At 39.1% G+C, this 27,205-nt stretch overlaps 1 protein-coding gene across 1 annotated transcript in view; it reads left to right on the forward strand.

Moving 5' to 3' along the window:
* The window catches only part of foxo6b (forkhead box O6 b), a 91,802-nt gene extending 65,493 nt beyond the window's left edge, over window positions 1-26,309 (forward strand). The window contains 2 exon segments of the mRNA XM_020917688.2: window positions 24,698-25,405; window positions 25,407-26,309. Of these exon segments, the coding sequence (XP_020773347.2) occupies window positions 24,698-25,405; window positions 25,407-26,309 (1,611 nt within the window).
* Window positions 26,310-27,205: the final 896 nt, after the last annotated feature.

A 27,205-nucleotide genomic window follows, 5' to 3' on the forward strand; every position in this document is an offset into this window, starting at 1 on the left:
GAGGACAAAAGATGTGAGCTAATTGGACATGGCTTTCTTTAGGCTCAGTCTTGTTTTTAATGACCAAATAAAGTTTTAGAGCATGTTGTCAATAGGCTTAAATTAAAGGGTTCATACACGACAATGTTCAGGGTTTTAAACTGTATTGGGGCATTTGAGTACTGAGGTACTGGGGCTTCAGTATTTTTGTTTTATAACTTCTATTGTATTAACTGTACTATGTAACTTTTGGTTACATAGTGCATCTGGTGTTGAGTATGGAGCTCATACTTCTCTTTGTGGAGATGCTGTTGTTTTGCCTGGAATGTTCCACAGTATGGCATTATACTTTTATTTCTACAAAGATGGTTAGATGTGTGGCGAGGCAAGTTGGGCTGGGAGCCAAGAAATTAAATTTCAATTTTTTTTTTTTGCACAAACTAGATGATTATGATGATTTGCGTTAAAGTCAGAGCAGTGACTGTCTACGAAACATTCTCATTCTTATCATAGCCTATTATAATTGTAAACTGCCTTGTAATTACACTTGTATGGATATCTAATCAAATTTTAATATTTTAATTTCAAATTAGATTTGTATTTATTTATTTTTACAGTGTCAATTGTTGAATTGCACCATAGACCTGCTTTGTCAGTAAGAAAGTCAGGAGCAAACCTGTTTCATAATAATCCCTGATTTTATGATTTCGAAATCTTTCTAAATCTTAGTTATTAAAACAGAATTTATTAAAAACACAAATTATTAAAAACACAAATTAATCAAATGAATTTGAGCCCAAGAGGCAAGACACGGTAAAAATATCCCAGGCCACACAATAACATCTGTGTAAAGCAACTGTCAAACCATGAACCAGAAAAATTACATAGTGCAGCTTTAAATAAATTGTGTTCAAAAGTTGTGCATCCAGAATATCAGCAAAATAACCCCCAAGTTAGGTCAGAGGTTGTGGTTGAAATGGATTAACTGTGTAGTGACTACATTTCTTGAGTACTTATCTGAAAACACAAACACTTTGTTAGTTTTGGCCTATTGTGTATTTTGAAATTGATACCACATATTACACCACATATTAATATTGCTATTACCAATATCACTGCCACCACCACGACTATTACTACACAACAATCACTGCTACTGCTATTATTATTACTACTTCTGCTGCTGCTACTACTACTATTACCACCACTTCTACTACTACTACTACTACTACTACTACTACTACTACTACTACTACTACTACAATTACTACAGGTCCATTTGTTGTTCTGTTTCACCATCTATTTAGCTGTAAAGTATAAAGTGTACTTCAATACAAGTTGTGCCATTAGTGATTTAATTCTGTATAGTGTCCCTCTCTTATCCACATAAAACTGCAGAGTCCCTCCTTAACTTGGGCCAGTCCTCGTCCTCCTCCGCTCGGCACAGGCAGGACTTCCCGATCCCCTGCCCGCTCTCAGATGCTCGTTAATCTGCTGCAGACGCTATTTTTAACCCTTAGTCCCGCCCCCGGGCTCTCCACTTCCTCCTCCCATCACTCTTTCCATCCATCCATCCTACAGTACACGGGACACTCCACCGCTCCACACTCCCAATTAGTAGCTCCTCCTTTGGGATCCTCGGGGGCCCTTAGGCGATCCTGTGTCTCTCCTTTCAGTTTGGCCCCGTGCTTATACCTCTCTCTACCTCTTCGCTCGGCTGGATCGTTTGTGGATATGTCCCCTCTCAGGAGCCGTAGGGGCCCCCGGGGGAGCGGTGTGAAGTCGGAGGCCCTTCTGTCGCCTGCGGGGCCCGGCTCTGGTCCCTCGGCTGTGGAGCGAGGAGGAGCTAAGTGGTGCACCTTTCATGGAGGTGGACGGGGAGAGACGGTAGATGTGATCGTGGTGTCAGGGCAGAGGTGTTTGGGGACGTGGAAGTAAACAGGAGTGAGACGAAAGGAGGAGGGTGAGGATTTGATGGTTATACAAGAGTCTGCAGTAAAAGTTTAAAGCCACAGTATGTGACTTTTTGCCCACAAAAAATACACTATTCCTACTACTACCACAACCTACTATCACTAATACTAATACTACAATATCAGTACTATCACTACTACTGCTACTACTACTACCACTACCACCAACTACTTTTACTCATACTAATATTACTCCATTGCTACTACCACAACTACTCCTACAACTGCTATTACTGTAGTACTAGTAATAGCAGTTGTAGCGGTGCTTGTGCTTCTACTACTACTACTACTACTACTACTACTACTACTACTACTACTACTATTACTGCTACTACTACTACTATTACTGCTACTACTACTACTATTACTGCTACTAGTACTACTTCTACTACTGCTACTACTACTACTACTACTGCTACTGCTACTACTACTACTGCCACTACTGCCATTACCACCACTACCACTACTACCATCACTACTACTACTACCTACTACTACTACTACTACTATTACTGCTACTAGTACTACTTCTACTACAGCTACTACTACTACTACTGCCACTACTGCCACTACCACCACTACCACTACTGCCATCACTACTACTACTACAGCTACTACTACTACTACTACTGCCACTACCACCACTACCACTACTGCCATCACTACTACTACTACAGCTACTACTACTACTACTGCCACTACTGCCACTACCACTACTGCCATCACTACTACTACTACCACTACTACTACTACTAGTACAACAACTACTACTACTACTATTACAACTACTACTACTATTACTACTATTACTACTACCACTACTACTACTACTACTACTACTATTACTGCCACTACTACCACAACTACCACCACTACCACTACTACTATTACTAATACTACCACTACTACTATTAGTACTACTATTACTACTACAACTACTACTACTATTACTACTACTACTACTATTACTCCTACTACTGCTACTACTACTACTACTGCCACTACCAGTACTACTACTACTACTACCACCACTACCACTACTACCATCACTACTACTACTACTACTACTACTACTACTACTACTACTACTACTACCACTACTACCGCTACTACTACTACTGCTAATACTACCACTACTACCACTACCACTGCTACCACTACTACTACTACTGCTAATACTACCACCCTCACTACTAATACCTGATGTATTTAGCTGTAAAGAATAAAGTGTACTTCAATATAAGTTATGTCATTAATGATTTTCTCTACATACAATTACATTACATTAAAGGGGCACTATGCAACTTTTCTATCGGAGAAAAGCGATCTTCTTATTTCCATTATAATGCCATTGTAGTTTTTCATAAGAATAAGCCCTCATAGATAGTTTGCTTTCTGTATAATATTATCTTTATCTAATGAATTGCAGCGAGTCACCATTTTATAGAACTGCTTCTCATTGCGTTTACCCTCAGAGTGAACAAAGAGAGCAGAACCATCTTCAGCTTATTTAATTAATTAGTGTTAAAACCTTACTTTCTATGTGATTCAATTAAGTTTAAGTATACCTTAATTAACACTCTGAGAACACTGGGTCAGCGGTAATTTAATCAAAAGAAGCTAAATATAAATAAAGAAATCATGATTAAAAAAAAAAAAAAATTTTACAATCCATGTTATGAAGTTATTGTTATATTAAAACAAGGTTAACACTGAAACGCTATAGTGCTGCCAATATTTACTTTTAAATAGGAGAAGTTTTTGTGTCTGGGGATTGTCTGTTCCAACTTTTGCATCAGTTTTCTGGCCAGTTTCCATTTTGTGGCATTATGTGTATTGTTTATTGTGTATTATAATCTCATAACATGTTTCCGTTGCTGTCCTATTAACCTATTTACCAATATATACTTCTGAAAATATGTACTAAAATAAAAGTAAGGTTACATGCCTAAAATGTACTCAATTACAAGCACAAGTAGTACATACAGTCCGAACTTTTACACTTTTTTATGCTACTTTAGTAAAATTTTTTATCTTTTATTAAACTAATACCAGTTACATAGCTATCATCATACTCAATTACAAGAACAAGTACACATTTCAAAGTCTACTCTGTAAAGTACACTCACCCAGTACTCAATTAGTGTGTATTTGAAATTGTATTTGCAGTTATTTTCCACTTCTTGCATTCACATCTTTCACAATCACATTTTATTTCTCCATGAAAAAGCATGAAAATACCACTGAAAGTATATTATTTTAACCCAATTGTAGTAACACTTTATTAAAAATGTGAAATTAAGCAGTTTTAAGCCAGAACAGTTGACTGGGGGCCATTGGGACTTGCTGTACCAATGATAATTACATGGCTATAATTATACTCTTAAGCAAGTACAAGTACATTTTAAAACTCTACTGAAAGAAGTGTGGTTACTCTGAAATTCTACTCAATTATAGCGAGTATTTAATTGTATTGCATTTACTTTTTTTGCATTCACACCTTCCCCAATACATTCTATTTCTCCAATATAAAACGAATACAACATATAATACATAATAGCATCTTCGCCACTTCTTTACCCCCACCCTGAAATGAACTCTGTCACACCTTACCCTGAGTGGCTTATCCCCTCTCCTCCCCCTCCTCCACTCCTCTCTCTTTCTCTCTGTCTCTCTCTCTCTCCCCATCAAAGAGACAAGCGCTGCCCGTGACATCAGTGAATTCGGCGTGGGGAGGAAGTGAATCTTTAGCGTCGACTAATTTCCATTGATTGCCTCCAGACAGGCTTATATGGCAGATGAGACCCATTCCCACACACAGGGGCTGCTCTCTTGTCTACTCCCCTCCCCGACAAAAAAAAAAAAAAAAAAAAATACAATGAAGCTAGTCAGCGCTTTTATCTCCCCCCCTTATTCCTGCTTATTATCAAACAAATGCAAAGATGGCCATTGACGACAGCGTGCAAAATGACTCCTGGCGGTGTGAAATGGATTCATAAATTATGTTGAGGAGAGTCTGAGTGCTCTGCCGTAAGTCTACAATTCCTACAATTGCTATGTGTCAATAACACTACTCTGTCTTGTGATCGATTAGAAGTGGGTGGAGCAGCCAAAATTGTACTAAAAAAAAAAAAAAGTTATATTGAAATAATATTACTCGAGTAAAAGTACAAAATAGTGGTCAAAGAAATGACTCACGTAAGAGTGAAAAGTGAAGGGAAACTACTAATCCGTTAAGATAAATTGTAAGAGTAACTGCCAGGACAGAAGATTGGAAGGACAAAACAATGAATAATGCTCAAAATCTGGTATTTTCAAAAGATAGACAACAAAAATTAGGAATAATTTTCTTGCCTTCATATCTGAAAGAGAGGTGCAAGAAACACAAATGTTCATTTAAAATTGTCAACAAGTTTTTCTTACTTGTAGATTTTCTCAGTGGGAGGAGTAACCAAACCTTTTATTTTCCATCTAAAATCTTCCAGCCAAGGTGGTCTTAACCAACATCATGGAGATGGGTCCCTGAGCGCTGTATGACAGCAGCTCACTGCTGTGTTGACACGCAGCCCCAGCGGTACTGGCTGAAGGATGAAGTTAAATGCACGTAATTAATTTCCCTCTAAAAGGATGAATAAAGTATACTTTACCTTACTCACTCAAGTAATAGTACTACTGCACTTTCAAATACATGATGACTCAAGTAAGAGCAAAACTACTGAGAAAGACAATTTTTCTTAGTAAAAAGTAAGTGACCAGAAAGTATCAAAGTAATTTATGTCACAGATTTTTAGAATGAGCAAGTTTTAAACTTATTTAAATTCTTCCAATTAAATTATTTGAAAATTATTATTACATTTGAAAACCATAGAGTCAGTTCAAAATCTTTAAGAACTTTGGAACAAGTACTTTTATATCAATAAGGAGAAACTAAACTATAATAGTTACTTTTTAAAAGTTAAATTTAAGCTTATATTTATATATTTTCCACGTTTGATCCTCCTGTTTAAGCTTAGCTTGAATAGCCCTTTGTAACAGCGGAGAGAAGGTATTAGCTTAATGTCATGTGAATCCATGCATTGGTGGTACTACACCCTCTAACGGAGCGACGTCCGGGTGGAGTTTAAAGCGCCCTCTCCAATGCACCGTGGAACGTGTTGTAAATTAAGAGGTAGGCTGCTTAAAATGTGAAGCCGAGTGCACTACAAAATCCATTACATGATGTTTCATTGATTCGACTAAAGCTGGGTTTGCTACTATTCCTGCTACTACAGGCTCTGGAATAGCTATTGAAGTATGCTGGCTGGTTGGTTGTATTCTCATAAAGTACGGGCTAAGTATAGTTAAGTGTCTGGAAAGTTATTTTATGGCATTTGCATTCTACTTGGATGAATGCCTTGGGTTAGCTAATATTGACAGAACGAGCTTAGTGTGGGAACTTGTGAATAGATTATGTTGACTTGCTGACTATGCTAACTTGCTAACTATGGCACGAGTATATTAATAATAGTCAGATTCATATGTTTTATTGGCAAACTTAAGGTGACCAGACATAGGGTGACATCTTTATTTACCCAGGACAGTCCCAGTTTTGAGGCCTGTGTCCCCTAGCCCAACAGATTTATCCAGAAGCATTGATTTGTCCCAGTTTTATACAAGACATATCCCAGGTTTCCATATTTTTGACCAATCTGATCCCTGGCAACAGTACAGAAAAGCTGCTTAAAAATCATCAAAACACAAAGAAAATGTGACTATATTCCTGACTCATGAATGGGTCGAGTACATAATTTTCCTTAATTATGCACTCATTTCACAATTTTATTATTACCAACAACTCCAAACCTGGGGTGTCCCACTTTTTGATTTTGAAAATTTGGTCACGCTTGGCAAACTACAAAAGAAACAGCGGAGACAACATTCGCAGAACTCAGAATGCTACTCTATTAAGGCCTGGCAGTGGTGGCTTAGTGGTTACACTGTTTGCTCATCTACCACAAAGTTGCAAGTTCAATGTCACTTCAGTCTACTGATGTATGGTGGTGATGGGTGGTTACATAAAGGCCTAGTGCATTGACAAACGCTCATATCTGCTTTACAGTTCCATTCTCCATTCATACAAGGAAAAGGTGGGTAAAGTGCCTTGCCCAAGGACACAACAACTGTGACCTTTCATAATATCAATACACAACATCTATATTGCTAGGAACTATAGAGCTAACCTTTTACCATACACACACTAAATTAACAATGTCTGATCAGATTGTCACATTCTTTTCTTTCTAGTTTTATTTTTGCCTAGTTTCATTCCTTCAGGCATTAAGAGTCCAGCCTCAAGTGCTTTTAAGCAGAGATCACAGAAGTAAAGTGCTCTATAAAACAAATCAGGATCAGAAATAGAACTTCCCCTCTCGTAGCCAGCAGTTTATGGTAAAACTCTTTAGTTCAGTTCTCCAGAGGGTGAGGGCCGTTCCAGCTTTCACAGTGGAATATTGTAGCTCCTCAGAGAACATCAAACTCTTTCTCGGCAGGGTTATATACTGAGCTTTCCCTTCCGCTCTCTGTGAAACATCTTGTACTCGTGAAAAGGGATTAGTCTTTAAAGGTGCACTGTGTAACTTTTCTGGTGGAGGGCCCATCAAATCAAATCAAGCCTGATTCATCAGCTGGTTTCACTTCGTGGAAACTGTCTGACCTCGCAGCATTAGGATTTGTTCGTTCGTAGGTAGGTGGGTACTTTTTTTACTTAACCAATCACTGCTATTTGGTTGTGACGTATGTAATACGCCAAATCTTGTAGGAAGAAGAGCAATAATGTCTTTCCCCTTGATAAAATTCACCAAACATTCTCTTTGTTCGGGCTTTAAATCCTCAATCTCAGGAATCACAGAATACACAGAATGTATGGCTTTGTCTACATCCATCTCGACCGCTTTGTTTTCTGTTGTGCTGTACCACAAAAAACACCCAGACAGGCGCTGGAGTTTGACGTCTTCAAATCAGCTTCAATCATAAGCAATCGGCTTCACATCACATCTTTTTTGCTGATTGGCCGGTGTGCGGTCTACAACTTCCAGGGTTCTTGCAAACTGTCTAGTGTATTCTGATTCCTGACCTAGTCGCTGGAGAGAAATGAAATTGAGGGGAGGCACTAGGTGGTGCCAGCCTGGCTACGTCAAATTCTTTTCTCCATGGAGATGTTATTGCTTTGTCTGGAATGTTTCACAGTATGATGTTAAACCTTTCTATCTTCATGGAGACCAAACCATACTAAATTACAGGTAAGATCTCTGGAGATGCAATTCCGCTCACAGTCAGAATCCCTATTTTTCTAGGTATTTTTGAGCTATAAAACCACCTGCAGTTGAATAAATGTAAGGTGGAGCTATTTAATGTCATAATGTGGAACATTCCAAATAGAGCAATGACATATCCATAGAAGCAATCAGGGGACATATCTTCCATCAGAAAAGTTACACAGTGCACCTTTAATATTGGAGATTTGAGAATTCAAGTTCTGGTTGATGCTCTGGTAACAATTAGGTTTAAGTAAGCTGGAAAGTTAATACATGTAACGTCATTTGACACTGTGTTCACAAAATGGTAGTGAGTGATGTAATAAGCTACAACAAAATTTAGAAGTCCTATATTATGGAAAAAAATCAAAAAACAAATTACTCTTCTGAGCTTTAAGACATGTTACAATGTGTGGTAATAAGTTGCAATTTTAAAGTTACAGAAACAGCTACCTTTTACCTTTTGTTCAGTGAAGATCGGCAATTCCAGGTCTGAAATCATCCTAATGACTCTAATGAAGCACTTCTTGTATTACTACCACAGGATATCATAAGGTAGACTTGACATGTTTGACAGAAGAACTCAGCCTAATAATTATGCAGGGTTTGTGAATGAAACAAAACACAACTCCAGGTCTGGTTTTGATGAGGAAACAGCCTACATCCAAAAATAGTGTAACATTGCCCCTTTAAACTATTTAAATAGAGAACACGCTTCATAAAAACGATTTCTTATTGAATGCCGACAGCACACGGCAAGATCTGCTTTTACGTTACCTATCAGACTACATTTAAGCATCTTATTTATTACTTTATTTACCAAACATTTACGAAATCAAAGCCCTCAAAAATCTTATTCACCATTTTTTCACTTTTGATCTTCCTGTTAGTTTAGCGTGAACAGCCCTTTGAAAACGTATTAGCCTGGTGTCATTAGAATGCATGCGCCCGCTGTCTCTGTGGTGGAGTGGGTGGCTGCCTGCCTGTCAGAGCACTGAGTCAGGAGGGTGAGTAGGTCTCCGTCTCCTTAGCTCTGGATTAAGGAGCAGCTTGATCAAGAGGTCTTAAGAGCTTCATTTTGAAATCGGGATCAATAGCGGCTAAGACGAATTGAGCCAGCGCCGGGGCAGGTAGGGCTGATTGAATTGAGGCTAATGACTTGTGCAAAGCCTGTTAGCCCTGGAGCACTGCGGACAAATGTACAGTATGTGCCAGTGTCAGCCTATGAAGCCGACGTCAGTGTTCCTCATCTGTGCTTGATTTTTATAACATTTTAACATAGACTTTTCGAAAAAATCATGTACTAGTTTGTAGGCACGATTGAGACTTGTCAGCTTTGGGGGAATGTGTCATATTTGGGGTTGGTTGAAGTATTGAAAATCAAATACTACTCAATACTAAAACTAGTACTGAAACTAGATACTCATTTGAACAGGTATCAATACTAAAATATAGAAAATACTAAATACAAAAAATATAACTAAATAAATAAAATACTAAAAAAAAAAAAAACATAATAAATAATAATAAATAAATAATAATAAATAATAAATAAATAAATAATTATAAACAAAATAATAAAATATAACTAAATACAAAAAAATTTAAAACTAAATACTAAAATATAGAAAAAGATGGAACATACCTGGACACTTAAGGGATTACACAGCTATAACACTGAATGGTAATGTAAAAGGAAGTACTACAATTTAATGTTGCCTTTAACTAGTGTCTAAACAGTGTTTTTAATTACAATATTATAAAATACTACTGAACTAATATTGTTTGAAATGACGACAAGTTGAGTCAACACAATATTTTCTTATTATTACTTTCTAAATTAATGAAATGAGTTTTGACAAAAGAGATGTCAAAACAACAGGGTTAGAGTTAATGTACATAATATTTTAATATAATATATTAAACATAATAAGTTAAGGAAAGACAACTTTATGCTGAATCTTGTTAATTTAATTATTTTGTGTTAATATGCTCATATAAAAGTACATTTAAAGCTGACATTGAATTTAATATCTCACCACATAAAAATACATTGTTTAAACAGAAGATTTAAAATTGAACTGACAAGTTCCTGTTTACAATCCATCATTACACAACACAGCTGCAATACCTCTCCAGTGGTAAACATGTTTTGCACCTCTAATACTGTACTAACATTATGACGTAGGAGAGGTCAATCCGGACACATGTTAAAGACCCCGGAAACCTGCCCTTGTTTTTCTTGTCCTGCCCAATTTGAGGCGGTGCCAACACGGAGCACCCATGATCCCTCCAATCCCCACCCAGTGTCTGTGGTGAGAGGGTGAAACCAGCGCGGGAGCACCCAGCCCCAAGGAGTTAACCAGGATTAGCCTCGGATTGTCCAGGATTACTTGGGCTGGAGAGGGATTAGGTGTGATTGCCAGTTTAGGGTGGGGTAAGGGGGGCTGAAACTGTACAATGAGGCTAACATGTGTCCATATGTTAATAGAGTTCAATATGCTAACAGTGGCAGTGCTGATTAAACTTCCTGGTGATGTAACATTGTGTTGTAATTTCAGACTTTCTGACCTAAAGACCCAGATAATCGCAAACCATAATCTCCAACATCTATTCATCACATACTATTATACATTATATATGTATAGAGCTGGATATAATTACAGGGTAGCCGCAAAGTTTTAAAAGTCTTAAAAAGGTCTTAAATTTCATGTTCCTAAATTAAGGCCTTAAAAAGTCTTACATTATGCAATATTAAATGGAGGGAGGGAAAAAAAACTACGTGAAATAACGTAACATGAATGAACGTCTAATTTGGAGCATGCGCAAACAATACTTTGGTTTTTGGTGCCGGCAGCAATGAGTAAACAGTCAGTTCCGTGTACCCTGCCCTAGACGCAAAACTGTGGTCAGACCTGCTCACGTCGCGTACATGTTTACGTAACATACATCACCATCTAGCGTCACCACCGAGCCGCCTGGCATGCATACTCAATCCAATTACACACACTTTTGCATCACCGTATGCACGCAGATTTCCGCCAAAAACGCTCATCTAAACGCAGAATAAAAAGTGAAGAAGTGAAGCTGCTACGCCACTTTTGTGTCTTCTGTTAGGACTGTCATCATATAAACGTAGCCTTAGATTCTAGATATAGTACTGGTAGTTTGTTGGTCATTATTAGCATAGGTCTTAAAAAAGTCTTAAATTTGGGGTAATCAAACCCAGGATACCCTGCATTAAGACGTTGCTGATACATACCTTGATACATAGGCCATGGTACAATACAGTGCACTTTTGATTGGATACGATATATATTTCAAATCTATTTGATATGGTTAAAACAAACAAACAAATAAAGGCTGAATCATGGCTGCAATACAAAAAGTCATTGTTAAACCACTTCTTTTGCAAACTGAAGATGAAACATGCTCATTTTAATCATCAAACAGTGAAAATATCAATGGAGCTGCACAAACAAGTTTCCTTCCTCTAAACTAGCAACAAAACTGTAGCGCTATAAAAAATTCAATTAGTAAAAAAAATACTCTCACAATAATATATCGATACAGCAGTCCATGATATCGATACTGTATATAAAGGTACACAGTAAAGGTACACAAAGCAACTTTCCTGGTAGAGGTGTTGGCATGAAAAATATCTATCTCCTTGGAGACAAACAACTGATGCAACTAAGCCAAGTTACTGGTCTGATCTGTAGAAAGAATCAGTAAGAATACACATTTTCAAGGTATTTTTCAACAATAAAAATCCCCATAATGGAATAAATAAAATAGTTAAGTTTAATACCTTACTGTGGAACATGCTTGACAAAACATCTCATGGAAAAAAGAAAGTTGTAGACCCTCGACCATGCAGAAGATACCGAAGCTACATAGCGCATTTTTACAATTTTCAGCCAAAAAATCAGAATTACAGCCTGCTTAAGCCTATCCATCAAGAGTACCAATCTCAGTGGATAGGAGTGTACATTATAAGTGCTGTTACAGTGGAATAACAACATGGGAATATAGGGATTAGCTCCATCTGACATTGGATATCCATATGTTAGTGACTAGCCCCTCATTAAAAAGTCGTTTGAATATGGCAGCCTTTTATCTGTGCCCAATCCTCACAGAACTCACATGTGACAGTTGTTAGGAACATCAAGAGGGAACGGGGTCCAAAAGGTTACATCATACTGGTTTCCAAGTGACGCAAGCCAGATCATTTGTGAAAGCGTAATTAGCATTAGCTAGCAGAATAGAATATAAGGGACATAGACACATTTTTGATTTTGAGTGGATCTGAGAATGGATTAACTCTAGCTATACTGAGAAACATTTGACAAGTCACTAAGATGTCTTCAAAATGAACATAGTTTGGGACAATGGAAAACACAATTATAAAAGTTTAAACAAATTTTAAATGTTGTTATCTTGACCCGCAAAATCATATTGACCTTTTGTCTCTGTATCTTTAAAATTTTAAGATAGAAAAATATTGACAAATCTGCTTTAAAAGGACATTTAACAGATTATGCATAGTCATGGGTTTCCTCTTCCTGTGTGTGATACGCAGCATTTTGAGGACTTTTCTTTTAAATTTTTAATCACTAAGACAACAACTCCAATTTTCCATCATTCTGAAACTCATGGATATGCTATAGAAATGTACTTGGTTAACTTGTTATTAAACCCTTAAACACTTACACTGTCTTAGAAGTGACTGTAGGATTTCTCTGCAAGTCTAGTGAAAGCTTTGTGTACTTTTCTACTTCTTTTGCCAATTTGCAGTCAGTCAATACCCCAACTCCAGTTACTGCATAAAAAAACAAAAAAACAAAAACATCCCTAGTGAAAAGTATGCATTGCTCCTGGACCGATGTGCGTGTCCATGGACCATTAGCTGTCTGCTGGACTGGCTATCCCCTGACTCAGTACAATACAGGCAGAAGCATTGTGTCAGGGTCAGCCCAGTCACTCTTTATGTATGATAGACTGTGGAGAGGGCCCGCCGAAGACCCAAGTGTTCCCCATTACGGCAGGGGTGTCCGCTGTCTCCTTTACTCTTCATCTGTCCTGCAGGATGCGCTGGCGCAAAGGCACAAAGGTACGCAGCCAGAAGGGAACCGGCATCCCCGCACACAAATCCGTCTTTGTGACAAGTAATAACATTTAAGATGAGGTAGGGCTGGACATGGTGAAAGAAGTCTTGCTCAAATTAAGTCAGGAGAGGTTAAACTAATCTGAAGGTGCTGAAGGGTAGATAATAAGATAATGAGTGACTATCTTGGACAAAATGGATAAATTGTCTATTAAGCCCTATTATCCAAGGTGCTGTTCTCGCTTTTCGCAACTTACAGAAGCCAGTGTGGAATGTTGCCGTCATGATAATGTTTACAACAACTAGAATGCTAACAGCGTACCAGTGTTACTCCCTGGTTCATGAAAGCAAAAACTTCAGAAAGATGAATTTTGTCCCTAAGAGCTGCTTTTACAATACATATATACTGTGGCAAGACAATTTCTATTACACACACAACACGCAAATGAAGTAATAGTCCCATTATGGTGACTAGAGTGTCCTGTGTCTTGCCCAAGGACACAATGACAATATGTGCTTAGGTGAGGTTTGAAGTGGTCTCTTTCCGATTGATGAGCACTCAATCCACACAGTGCAATTCAAACTCTATTCAGCCTGAGCTATAATATGTGTTGGAATGTTGCATTTTATCTACTTTACTTTTCTATATTTCATGTGAATTAGTTGCTCCAAAATGTTTAATAAGAAATGCTGTATTTCTTCCTATTGTCCTATATGTCAAACATGCAACCACCAACGCCGTAATGACATTTTCTTTGCTTTTATTTTACATCTAATACTTTTTTTTTGCATCCCACTGGCAATGTATTGTTCTGTACTCAAGACTGTAAACAAGAACTTTAACTAAACTTTGAACTGAAATTGAAATGCCAACCTCTCTTCATTTGTAATTAAATACTATACAATGCAAAGGTGAAAGACTATCTTTAGAGCTTCAGAAATGACCAGTAACAAGTTGACCTTTATGTCACTATTGTACAGCGCCTTTGTCCAGCTGTAAATTAAAGGGCAAGAAGAAATGTGACATCCTCATAATGAACATTTTCACAGCTGCTCAAATTGAAAGAAAAAAAAAAAATTAGACAAGAGCATGTATAATTAATGTATAATAATGTATCAGATTCACAGCATTCTAGTATAAGCAATTTCTGTCATGATGTTTCTTATTCTTGACGAGAATATACAATTACACAAAATTAAAGAGGCTATATTACGGTATTTTCTGATCTATATTGTAATGTTATTTCATTATCCAAAGGAGAGAGAATCCTTGTTGCATCTGAAGTTTTGTTTCATTCACACATGTTTAACCCACAAGCCCTGCATATTTAGGAGTTCTTCTCTCAAACAGAAAACACCAAATAGTGATACAAGTGCTCCACTGTGTTTTTAAACTCCATGCATCTTCAATGGAATTTCCAATATTTAATGAACTAAGGTAAAAGGTAGCTTTTACCTTTAGAACTACCGCTCCATGACATCAAAAGATGGAACAGAGCATTTTGCGCATTGGAGATTGAGGGTTACTCAAACATGTGTGAAATATTTTTTTTTGACATTTCACACTTCATTGTTATTGATAGGACTAAACTATGGCAAGTTTGTGGACCTAATCTCACACAAATAACAAATTCAATAGTTGCTGTATTTCTTTAATTGAAAATCAGATACTAACCGATACTAAAACTGGTGTTGAAACTAGATTTGGGCAGGTGTTGATTGCAAGAAGAAAAAAAAAAGGCAGATTAACCAGACAAAATCAACCTTTCCTGAGCAGCTTTAGAATGATCTTGAGCTGTATCAGAACAAATATAAGAGCGCGTAAACTAGTGTAAGACCACTGTGGAACCTACCTGGACGACTGAGGGATTACACAGATATAGGCCCACATGGCAATATAAAAGAAACTGTCTGAAGAAGTCTTTTATCAGAATCAGTTTTGAACATCAAGTCTATTCCTTAGTATCATGAGAAGACTCCCATAGAGTTAAACAAGCTCATACCTAATTTCCAACACACCAACTAATGAAAGAAAAAAAATTCCCAAATCCACAAAGTGTCTGTCTTGGTCCAGTATACAGTCTGGTAGAATGGACTTGGGTGCAGTAATTGTTGCATGGATGCTCTCTCCTTACTCTGGCTCTCTTCAGCTAATCACGGTGCAGTGCAGGTAGTGAGGCGCTGGGACTGGTGCTGATTGAGCCTCCCTGGTGGGTTGGAGGCAGGATTCTGACAGGCACAGATAAAAGGCTGTTTGGAGTTGCCTGCAGCATCAAATAGCAACAAGCACCCCCCTCCTCCCCTCCTCTCTCTTCAATTCTCCCCCACTTTCTTTCTTTCTTTTTTTTTTTTTTTTTTTTGGTTTATCCTGTTGCCATGGTTACGCCCAGTCGGAGCCGTCATGTTCAGATCACCTGATGTGGGTCGCCTCAAATACTGGCCGGATTTTGAAACTGTAATTGGCATAGTGTGGGTATTATACGGTATGCACTTAAAATTTAGAATTTTAAAATTTTGAAGTTGAATCTACATTTTGGGAAAAAGTGTGTTCTATGGGCCTGTATTAACAAATTATATATTATCAGTGCAGTTCTTTAATATTTTTACTATATATCTTAAAACTATCTCAAATTGTTGTGTTTATAAGATCCAATATGCATCTGAATATGTGAAATAAAATCTGGATTAGTTACAGTTACAACAGTAAATTACAATATTATCTGACAGTGAAATTTTAGAGAGCCCATATTATGTAATTTTCATTTGTTTCCTTACTAAAAACATACCTGGAGTCATGTTTTGTTTCATTTACACATATTTAACACACAAACCCTGCATATTAAGGTTGAGGGTTTTTTTTTAGTTTTTTTTTTTTTTAATGGAACACACTGTTTCACCTTTTGATGTCAAGTGTGTGTTTTTACACTCTATATAATTTCACTAGAATCATTTGGGTGATTTCTGCCTTGCAATTACCCATCTCTACCGAACCAGGCAGGTAAAAGGTAGTTGTTAACTTTAAAACTACCACTACATGACATCACAAGGTGGAGCAGAGCATTTTGAGCTTTGGAGATAGCTGGACTAATAATAAAAGATTACTCAAACATGTTTGAATGAAACAAAACACAACTCTTTTGAGGAGGCAACAGCATTCTTACATGGCTTAAAGCTCACAAGAATCCCTTTTCGATTATTTGTCATAGTCGACTAGTCACGATGAGTCGATTGATATGCAGCCGTAATGACCAACACTGGTAAATAATCAAGCTTGAAATTGGAAACAAGTCAATTGAGCAAACAGTATTCAAATTATTCCTTAACTCATTTGTATATACATTCATTTCAGTTAGCTTTGACATGTTCCCACCATTGGTCCAACTTGTCACATTGTTAGATAAGTATCAGTTTTAGCCTAAATATCATAGACTGCAATTTAAGCCCACTGAACCAAGCTTAGATAACATGATGTGGCCAATTTCCACCTGTGCCTCAGTACATGTTGTCATCATTCAATTTCCCTTTTATCAAGTCCATGGCAGTGCGGCTATTCCTATGCGATTTTGCCCATTTTTGCCAGCCAGATGTCTGAAGAGGACCTTTTCGAATCGCATAAACACACTGATAATAATGTTTTGCATATGTGAGTCGTTCGTAGCCGTAGCGTCGTGCTTTGAGTGGAGGATTGGGTGAAATTACCTGTTCGGTGGCATGCTGAGGTTGCTAGGTGTGCTCCACTTTTCTCCATGAATGGGGATTGGAGCGGGGAGGACGTGAGACTCATCCGAGGGCCACTTAAAGCTCCAGATTCCCCGGTAAACATTTTGCGAGGGAGCCTATTACCTGCTGTTCCAGGACGCTGTGCTTTTCACGACGCGCGTTAGCAACAATGGGCCCCCGCCACTCCACAGCTGGCCAGACAGAATGCAGCCATGTGGTGTGCATAGGAGTAAGAACAAATAAGAAAAAAGGATGATGGAAAGAGGAAGTGTGGAACAGTGAAATACCTCATTCTGTGTTGAAAACTGATTTGGGTTACATTTTGCACAAAGTTGGCCATGTCAGATAGTGACCAAAAGGACATCTACTACTACTAATCCTCTAAGTTCTCCTAATCAAGTTCTAAAATGGATGCTGATCCAGGCTGGTTACTATGTCAACAAATATTGGTCCCTAACTTTTTATAAACAGTTATTTATCCTGAGACTTAAAAAAGGCTTTCAGTAATGAGTTCATGGAAATAAACAAGAAAGACTTCAAAGTTTGAACTTCATTCCAAACCACATGCTTTTACTGATGGAGGATTAGCTGTAGTTCTCTCCATTAAAATCACCAAACCATACTCGACATATTGGACACATTGGATGATTAGACATGATTGAACCTCAGTCAATGAGATTAACTGCCCAGCCCTACCTGAGTGATCCAAGGAATAAAAAATACATTAAATTTAATAAAGACAATATTGCTACAAGCAATCAGAGATTTGATTTTACTTGTTATTCAGAAATTCATACACAAAGTATGGTAGTAATTTGGTTTTCCATTCTCGCGTTCATATTCAGTGTAGTTCAGTTATTTTTAAGTTAACCTTTTTCCAAGGACACCATGGGACCACCCCAAAAATGAATTGTGATTAGGTCAATGCCCTATTTCCATTATTATTTCTCCAGTGAAACAGTTCACGCAAACACAAATTTGTAAAAATATGGATGAACCCAATATGGCACCATCTCCTCCAGTACTGACCCATAACATTTGAGTATTTCACCATGAAAATCTAAAACGTGCCTATGCTTACTCACCTTTGATCACAACCGACTGAATTCGATATTGGATTCAAAAGTTCTATGAGGTGATATGGACGTGAGAGTGGAGAGGGGGAGAAAGAATGAGCAATGTCGTGATCAGGAGAAGCCAGGACGGCGAGATGAATGGGGCTGGGCTGGGGGAAAATTGCATGGGAGGCGGTGAGAGAATGAAGATCGAGAAGGGCCGCAGATACCAGGAGACACAGATTGTGAGCTATGTGCGGGTAATAAACAAGGCAGAAATAGATAGATATCTCCAGAGAGGAAGAGGAAAGTGGGCGACGATAGCATACGCCGAAGGTTAGTGGTAGGTGTCTCAAAAAAGAAAAAGCCAAGGTGAAAGTGGACAGCCCTGTCTACCAAAAGAATGGATCAATGTTAGGTTTCACATCTCACCTTCACATTCTAACATCAGAGAAAAGAGATATAAATAAATAAAATTATATTAATGATAAACAGTAGAAAAATGAAAAGCGTGTTGAAAAGAATGTTATTGAGTTTTACTGAAATTTTTATTTTATGCCGAGGGTCAGAGCGAAGGTCAAGAAATATAGAATTATCTCCAGTAAAACGTTTTTCACTTTTATTCCTTGAAATTTAACTTTGAGTAGAAACATTTTATAACATTTTCACCACTATAATTTTTCTCTAAACTTTTTAATATGAAATTACATATTTTAAGCCATAGTCTGCTTGTACATTAGCGTGATTCATCAGCCAGTTTCACTTTCAGCTTTTCCCAAATCCTGTAGGAAGAAGGGGAATAACGTCTTTCCCCTTGATAAAATTCACCAAACATTCTCTCTCTTCCGGCTTTAAATCCTCAATCTCGGGAATTGTTGCCAACACAGAACAGGCTCTTCTCTGATTGGCTGGTGCCTGAACTCACACTTTTTGCGAACCGTATAGTGTATTCCGATTTCTGACCTAGTCTCTAGAGAGAAATTAAATTGAGCAGAGGCAGTAGGTGGTGCCAGCCTGGCTACTTGTACATTGCTTCAAATAACAATATATTCTCAAAGCAAATTTAGTCTAAATATCCTAAATACTGCATATCCTAACTCAAGGACCTGTAATAAAATTCTTTCCATGGATTTGAGAAAAATTGCCCGAGTACAGATATATTGTATTAGCAGCTCTTAAGGTCAAAATAAGCTGTGTACGCTCTGTATCTAATTATCAAGCATTTTATTATCTGAAAATCAGAAAGTGTGTGGTTAAAATTAGGTGTTATTCGCTTTAATGTGAAAGCAAAACTTCACTCTGGTCTCTGAAAGTAACAAAAACCTCTTAGAAACTCATCTCAGTGACTTAGGATGCTCACTATTAAGTGAAGAATAACTTTGGACCACTGCAAACCATTTGAATAAACTAGTTCTGTTTTTCACATTTTTAAGATAAGTACAGTACAAATCAGCTGCAGTGCCTTTAACTTTAACTTTTGTATCTTTACGAATTGATCCATTTGCTTCATGCATTTTGCCACAACCTTTACAAACTTGATTCCTCACAACAATCCCCCTATCCCCCAAATTCCATCCACCACTCCTACCTTCCCCGACAAAACGTTCACATAACAGCCACATTAAATAAAGATTTGCTCCACGCTACACTTTCAATTTCGCACCGGTTTGAAAAAAGACTTAGAAAATACAGCTCTGAAAAGGTAAAATTCTGTGAACTCGCGTTGAATAGGAGCTCGGTCTGGAGGAGGGGGTGTGAATAATGACACGAGGCAGAAAGACTTGGACGAACGCGCTGTGCTTAAACTCACTTGGCCAGCTGAGATGATGTGTATCCCCGCTAAGCTCTTCCTTTAGGCAGGTTTAGATCTCATCAACTCTCTCCAGGTTGGCACTGGCTTCAATCGCGTCTACTGCTTCTGGATTAACTATACAGCCGTCACTCAGACACTTAAATGGAGGTCTGGAGAGGCTTATTCCGCCACAGACTCCCACTTACTGCACTTAAAGAAATTTTGGGTTGAGAATCTGAAAGGTGCAAGTTAAGATTTGGGGAGAATTTAGAGCTTTGTCTTTATTCGGGTCAGTTTGCTGCAGAATTGATAAAGGTATCTGATGGAAATTGAAATGTCTTGTCAGAAAAAAACCTTGCCCAGTTGATAACATTTTTGAACCTTAGTTGCTGCAGTAATTTAAGAGTTAATGGTGGTAGAAGCAATTTTGGTGCAATGGTAGAGGGGTCAGGTCCACTGAACAACAGGTGCAGTGCAATTCCAGCTCCCACAGATGAATGTTGTTGTGTCGTTGGGCAAGACACAAGGCAATCCAACAAGTTAGAGTCCTGGTAAATAATTGGTTTTACAGACATTGCAAATGCATGGAAAATGAGAAAAAGGGCCAAATGTCCTGGAAAATATATATTTTGACCTTGAAAATGTCTCCTCTCTTAACTGTGTTATTGGATAAGTAAGAAAGACTATTACTGCCATCACTGTAAAAAGGAGCAGTACAGATTTTTAAAACCTCCGGTAAAACCCACTAAAATGCAAGAAATTACTAGCCTCATTCATCAGCTGGTTTCACTTGGTGGAAACCGTCTGACCTCTCAGCATTAGGATTAGTTCGCTTGACGGTAGGCAGGTACTTTTTTCATTTAACCAATCGGTGCTATTTGGTCATGATGTTTGTAATGCGCTGCTGAGGGGGTTAACTGGTATATTAAACTTTTCCCAAATCCCCTAGGAAGAAGGACAATAACATCTTTCTCCTTGATAAAATTCACGAAACATTCTCTTTGTTCCAGCTTTAAATCCTCGGTCTCGGGAATCGTTGCCAACACAGAATATATGGCTCTTCGCTGATTGGCTGGTGCCCCAACTCGCACTTCTGGGGTTCTTTCAAACCGTCTAGTGTATTCCGATTCCTGACCTAGTCGCTGGAGAGAAATTAAATTGAGCAGAGGCACTAGGTGGTGCCAGCCTGGCTAAGAAATTACACTTCTTTTGTAGAAAATTTCTAGGGAGGGAACTTTTCAAACCCTTCTCCATCTTTCTGTATCTTTTTATGTGTAAATATACAATGCAATCATACTACAATATAATGAAAATATATATTGAAAAAAGGGAGTAATCTATTTGTAGACGCCATCATTACATAATTCAACGTCCTGGAAAAGTCCTGGAGAAGTCCTGGAAAATGATTTCAAGCAACTATGGGAATCCTAAAAGTGTTTTGGGTGACTTGAAGGTAGAAAAACACTTTATAAATGTGACTATTTTCCATTTATTTACAACTTAATAATGATTATTCTTTAATTAGTTTAAAAAAAACTACTTAATTCACCATCAACAGTTGATGATTCAGCTTTAAAGCTGCTGTGTAACTTTTCGCCACCTGTTTGTCTCCATAAAGATATTATCGCTTTGCCCAAAATTCTCCACAGTACAGCATTAAAACATAGCATCTCCATAGAGATAAGTGGTTGGTGCCAGCAAGGCAAGTTATTATTGGTCAGATCTGTGGAGAGAGTGACAATGCATGTTTTCAATGTATTTTTGACCAACACTGGTAAAGCGAAAAAAATGCTGGATATATGTTTAATGCCTTAGTGTTGAACATTACATGCAATGCCATAGCATCACCATGGAGACAAGCATGTCTGACCTTCCTTCAAAAAGTGACACAGTGCACCTTTAAATTACTTGAACAAAGGGTTAGGAGCTGCGGTATTAATCAAGTCATTATTAATCGTTATCCTGAATCTAAAAAAATGAACTGCTCATGATTTATTATGGCTAATTAAAGGGTAGTTACTTTAAAGCATTACCGCCTAGTCTGTACATAGAATTTTTCAGAATCAACAGGTTATAATAGGCTACAACATGGTAGAATTAGAATTTACTTGTTTTCCAAAGTTGTTTTGTAAGGATTTGGCTTGTATGGCAGTCACAATTTGAGTGCACATTTCCTGTCCCTCTCCTGCTAAGTACTGAAATGTCATTAGATTTTCAACCCTCAAATATAGGAAGACTTCATCATGGCGTTGAGAAATCGCTCACAGCCATGTTAATTACGCCAAGGATTTTCAAAGAGGTTAAATAAGCATGTCTCTGCCTAACCACCCATTCACTTCCTCTCTGTCTTTTTGGTACCGATCCAGATCTTCTAGCCAAAAAATTCACCTCCCTCTCCTCTTTCCCCCCCTCCTACTCTCTCCATCCTTTCTTCCCCGGTCTCTGGCTAAGATCGCTCATATTTGGAGGGGCCTTTGCAATCGATACTGGCCGTCTGTGATTGGGTTGCGGCGCGTGATTCATTTCGGTAACCTTGGTGATGGTTTGATGTGGAGGCTGTACGCATGTTGGTAATATGAGTCAGTGGTGAGCGTGTGGAGAGGAGAGGTTTGGTCAGGAGGAGCTATCGATTGGCTCCTTCACTCCACCTGCCCTCTCTCCTTTTTGGCCTGCGTAGTTCATCTCGTTTTTTAAGATATCTTTTATACTCGCTAATGCGCACTCACCCCTGCTTGTCAGCTCATTCATTTGAAGGGCAAGATGGATTTTGGTAATGTTCATGAAGGGTTATATTTTCTCTGCTGGCTTTGTTTTTTTAAAGGACCCATATTACTCTACTTTGTGATTTTTGTTATTATGTGTTCTTGTTTTCTCATTAAAAACAAACCTGGAGTTGTGTTTTGTTTCATTCACACGATTAACGCACAAATGTGACATATTTAAGCGTTATGAGTTATTCCCTCAAACAAAAAAACATTCAGTTCCCCCTTGTGATGTCATGTGGTAATACAGGAAGTGACCGTGTGTTTCTAAACATCATACACCTTTAGAATCATTTGGATAATTTTAGTTTACTGTCTCTACTGAACAAAAGGTAAAAGGTAGCTCTCTTGAAAACTACCACTTCATGACATCACAAGGTGGAACAGAGTATTTTGAGCTTTGGAAATGTAGAACGTGTGAATGAAACAAACCACAACTTTGGGTATGTTTTTGATCAACTTTGCATAATATATTACCTCTAACCGTAACTTACTATTTGTGCAGCATTTGTGAGTGCTTAGAAAAGAACAGTACAAATAAATTGTATTATTGTTGTTAATGTTTAGAAAATTACATACAATGATACAGTGACTGACAAGTATAATATGAAGTGAGTTGACTCCCTCTTGGTTTTTAAACTTAATTTAACAAAGAATTTAACAAATACCACAGATATATTTATGTAGTCAAAATTACGCTTTTGTAATACATCTGTTTTGGGTTTAGAGAGATCAGTATGACCCAAATCATATTTTCTTGAGAAATCAAATTGCAATTTATCTGGCACATTTTAATATCTTGTGTTCACACTTGATTTGGTCCCAAGTTTATATTAGTTTATCCCTGATTTAGACTTTGGCCCCATCCTCACTAGTATGTATTCGAGTTGTTTTCGCTGCAGATTCAGTGTTCGTCCACACTAATCTGTTTGAAAAAGGCTCCAGAGATGAAACGATCTGATGCCGCCAGGTCCCACAAATTCATTTGAGTACAGATCTGATCCGGCACTGTGTGGATGCCTGAAAACACTGATACGCTGACATAGTAGCTCTAATTGCCGTCCTTATTGGTCACTGTGACTTGCGCCTTCCTGATTCTCTGAGTTCGTGACATTGGTGATGTGACACTATTGTGGAAAACTGTTTAAACAAGCCATATACAAATGGGAAACAGCGTAGCTAGAACTACTTAGTACTTTCACACTTGCCATATTCCTTGGCTAGAAATTGGCCGCTGCAACTTCAGACACGGTGCTCCACTTCCTTCTTTTTACCACCCAAATGACGTCATGACAGCGTGACACCAGCCTAGTCATGTGACTAGCGTTTCAGGCACACAAATCGTTTCTGATAAGGTGATATGGTGATTCGTTTCAGTGTAAACATAACCTTTGTTTTGGTCCTGTTCTAGTACTTGTTTAGTCCAGGTTTTGTTCTAGAACCAATTAAACCAATTGTGATGTGGTGTATGGATGCAACCATAAAGGAATGCTTATATTAAAAATTATATATTGGATTTTCTGGTCTTTTTTTTGCTTTTTTTACAGTAATAAATATAACAGCATTTAAGTCGGTCCATTAACTTAGATTTAATTTGTGGAAAACCAGTCATACATTTCACACTGCAGGACATGGCACATTGACTAGGAGAAATCAGTAGTGCTCCTTTGATTTGAATGATCAAGGTAGTAATGCTTTTGAACACTGTAGATTTCAGGTCAAGGTAGTGACAGTATCAGAATCACTGTAATTTTTTCTCCTCATTTCTAATCAGGATCTCGGTTTCTGCACATCTTTTTTCAAGATGACTCTTTTATAGAATTGACAAAAACTTTCTTTGCTCAAACATATCAGATCACTTGTCATTTGTGAAGATCCTACTTTTTGCACATCCAATTTACCGTTTCTTTTGGAGATGAAATAAATTAACTTTTAGTATTCTCAAGTAATTCAATGATAAATGTTCCCTCAGGCACTAATGTTCTTTTGTTTCTCCTCTTTCTTTTTTTGCCACAGAACTCTATCCGACACAACCTATCCCTGCACAGCCGCTTTATCCGGGTTCAAAATGAAGGCACGGGGAAGAGCTCCTGGTGGATGCTGAACCCAGAAGGAGGCAAGATGGGGAAGGGTCCCAGGAGACGAGCCGCTTCTATGGACAACGGCGCCCGCTACCTGAAAACGAAAGGTCGAATCAGCCGGAAAAGAGCTGGCGCCCTTGGCCTCGGTCGGGTCCCTATTCACGGAGGAGGTGGACCGGCGATGCAGGGGTCTCCGGAGCATGGAAGCCCAGCGGGGAAGGGAGCAGTGGGCATGGTGGGGGAGGAGTATGATACCTGGACAGACCTTCATTCCCGGACCTCCTCTTCTGCTTCCACTCTCAGCAGCTGCCTGTCCCCAATTTTGGCTGAAGCAGAGGCCGATGAACCGGAAGAAGGCGGGCTGTCTTGTTCGGCATCTCCAAGGCTGTACCCGAGTCCTACCAGCACGCGCTCGCCAGCTCTAGGCACTGGTGGGCACTGTCCCAACGTGGAACTGCCCCAACTGACAGACCTAACCGGGGCTATTAATTTAGATGAGAGCAGCTACGCACAGTCGCAAATGAAATGCAACGGCTATCCTTACGTGCCTGGGCCTAAAGCAGAAGGTTCCTACTGCGGGCCCATGTACAATCAGGGCTCTATGGGGATGCTCCGACACCACGCGCCCATGGAGACCATCCAAGGAGAATAAACCTGCGAGTTTCCAGAGTCAAATGAGGGGTTACTCGGAAAACAATGCACTGCAAAGTCTTCTCACGAGCTCTGCATATTGCAAGGACAGTCTAATGACACAGGGGGTGAATGGGGTTCATAGGCAACACAATCAGAGTCGCGGTCACAATCAAGATGGTGCTAGCAGTCTGCACAATGGCCACAGCTCTCACGACCAGAGCCATAATCAGGGTCACAAAGCCAGCCTCGACTACAGCCACAAACCCCACCCTGCCCACGAGTACATCCCGGGTCAAGAGCATGGTAAAGTCAGTTCCAACCATGACCACAACTCGAGGTCTGTCCCGAGCCACATGCACAATCATGCCACACACAACCCCCTCACCCCTGTGCACAACGGGCCGCACCCCCAGGCTCTCTCCCCACGGGTGAGCTCTGACATCCTGCAGCCCTACAGCCTCAAGTCCTCGAACCACTATGCTCCCCGGCCGCACCTCGCCACCTCACCCAGCCTGCCGCCCAATCCAGCCGGAGTTCTGGATGTCCCCCAGGATCCCTGTCGCCTGGCATCTGCCCCTCATCCACGGCACCAGTCGTACCATCAGGGACTCACTGACTCCTGGCACGGTTACTATCACAACAGCCACCAGTCGGGGAACAATGGTTACCCAGGGCAACAACAACACAATTCCCACAGCCGAATGACAGCCAACCTGGAGATGGAGAACGTTCCCAACAGCCTGGACTGTGACGTGGACTCCATTTTGCTCAGTGACTTTATGGACAGTGAAAACATGGACTTTAACTTTGACGGTTCTCTGTCGCAGGGTGTTGGAATGGGGATGGGCATGAGTTTGGGGGCATTTGCGTGCCCACCCTCAATGCACAGTAACCAGAGCTGGGTCCCAGGGTGAAACCGGACCTGGAGCTTTTCATATTGTGATACATTTTGCCGGCAAAGCTCACCATCTGGGCGAGTCTGCTGGTGGGCTGAACCCTTCTAACTGACTGTGATTCTGTGGAACAAATTCATATTGTCATTTTGTTAACTAGGGAGTACCTAACCCTCTTTCTTTATGCCCGCCCATTTTATTATGAAGCTCTGTGTCTGCATATTGAACCTGCCCGTTCTGAGCCCTGTGGTAATGCCCTCCTCTCTATGCCTTTTTAGTTTTTATTTTCATTTCTCTCTATCTCCTCCTGCCCGTCCTAAGCTCTCAAGCACTTTACATCCATGCTTTCATTCTGATATAGTCACACAAAGACCACGCAGATTCACGTTGTGTGTTGGCTTAAGTTTAATGTATGCAATCCACTTTTAAGTATTATCTCCACCCACAAAGGAGGCGTTGTTTTTGACACGAGAACATGATCAAACAGCTGCATAAATATATTTCGATGTAGAGGTGCGCTCTTTTGGGGGTTAAAAGGAAGAGGAAGCTTTGAGGTTTAGGTAAAAAAACGGGATTTTAAAAGAGGGAGAATTAGTGGTTGGGGTGAAAGTGATGAGAGGGGATATGGAGGTTAGCCTGACTTTCTCTCCTGGTGCTGTCCGGTGTAGGGTTAAAAACACAGGGACGGTCATCTATCAAGCGACCATCAACACCACTCCATTGAAATGCGACATCCCTTCTTTAATCTCCAAAGTAACGCCAGAGTGATGCATCACTGTTGCAAATCTAATGTGTTTTTTCAGCCCCCCCCCTCTCTCTCTCCATCTCTCCTTCTCTCCTTCCCTCTCTCCAACATCGGACACACCGGCTTAATGTGTTTTGGCGAATGTGATGATTAAAGTCACTCCGCACTAAAC

This window comes from Boleophthalmus pectinirostris, unplaced genomic scaffold, assembly GCF_026225935.1.
Source record: "Boleophthalmus pectinirostris isolate CB_2022bp ecotype Guang Dong unplaced genomic scaffold, ASM2622593v1 HiC_scaffold_21, whole genome shotgun sequence".
Taxonomy (NCBI): domain Eukaryota; kingdom Metazoa; phylum Chordata; class Actinopteri; order Gobiiformes; family Gobiidae; genus Boleophthalmus; species Boleophthalmus pectinirostris.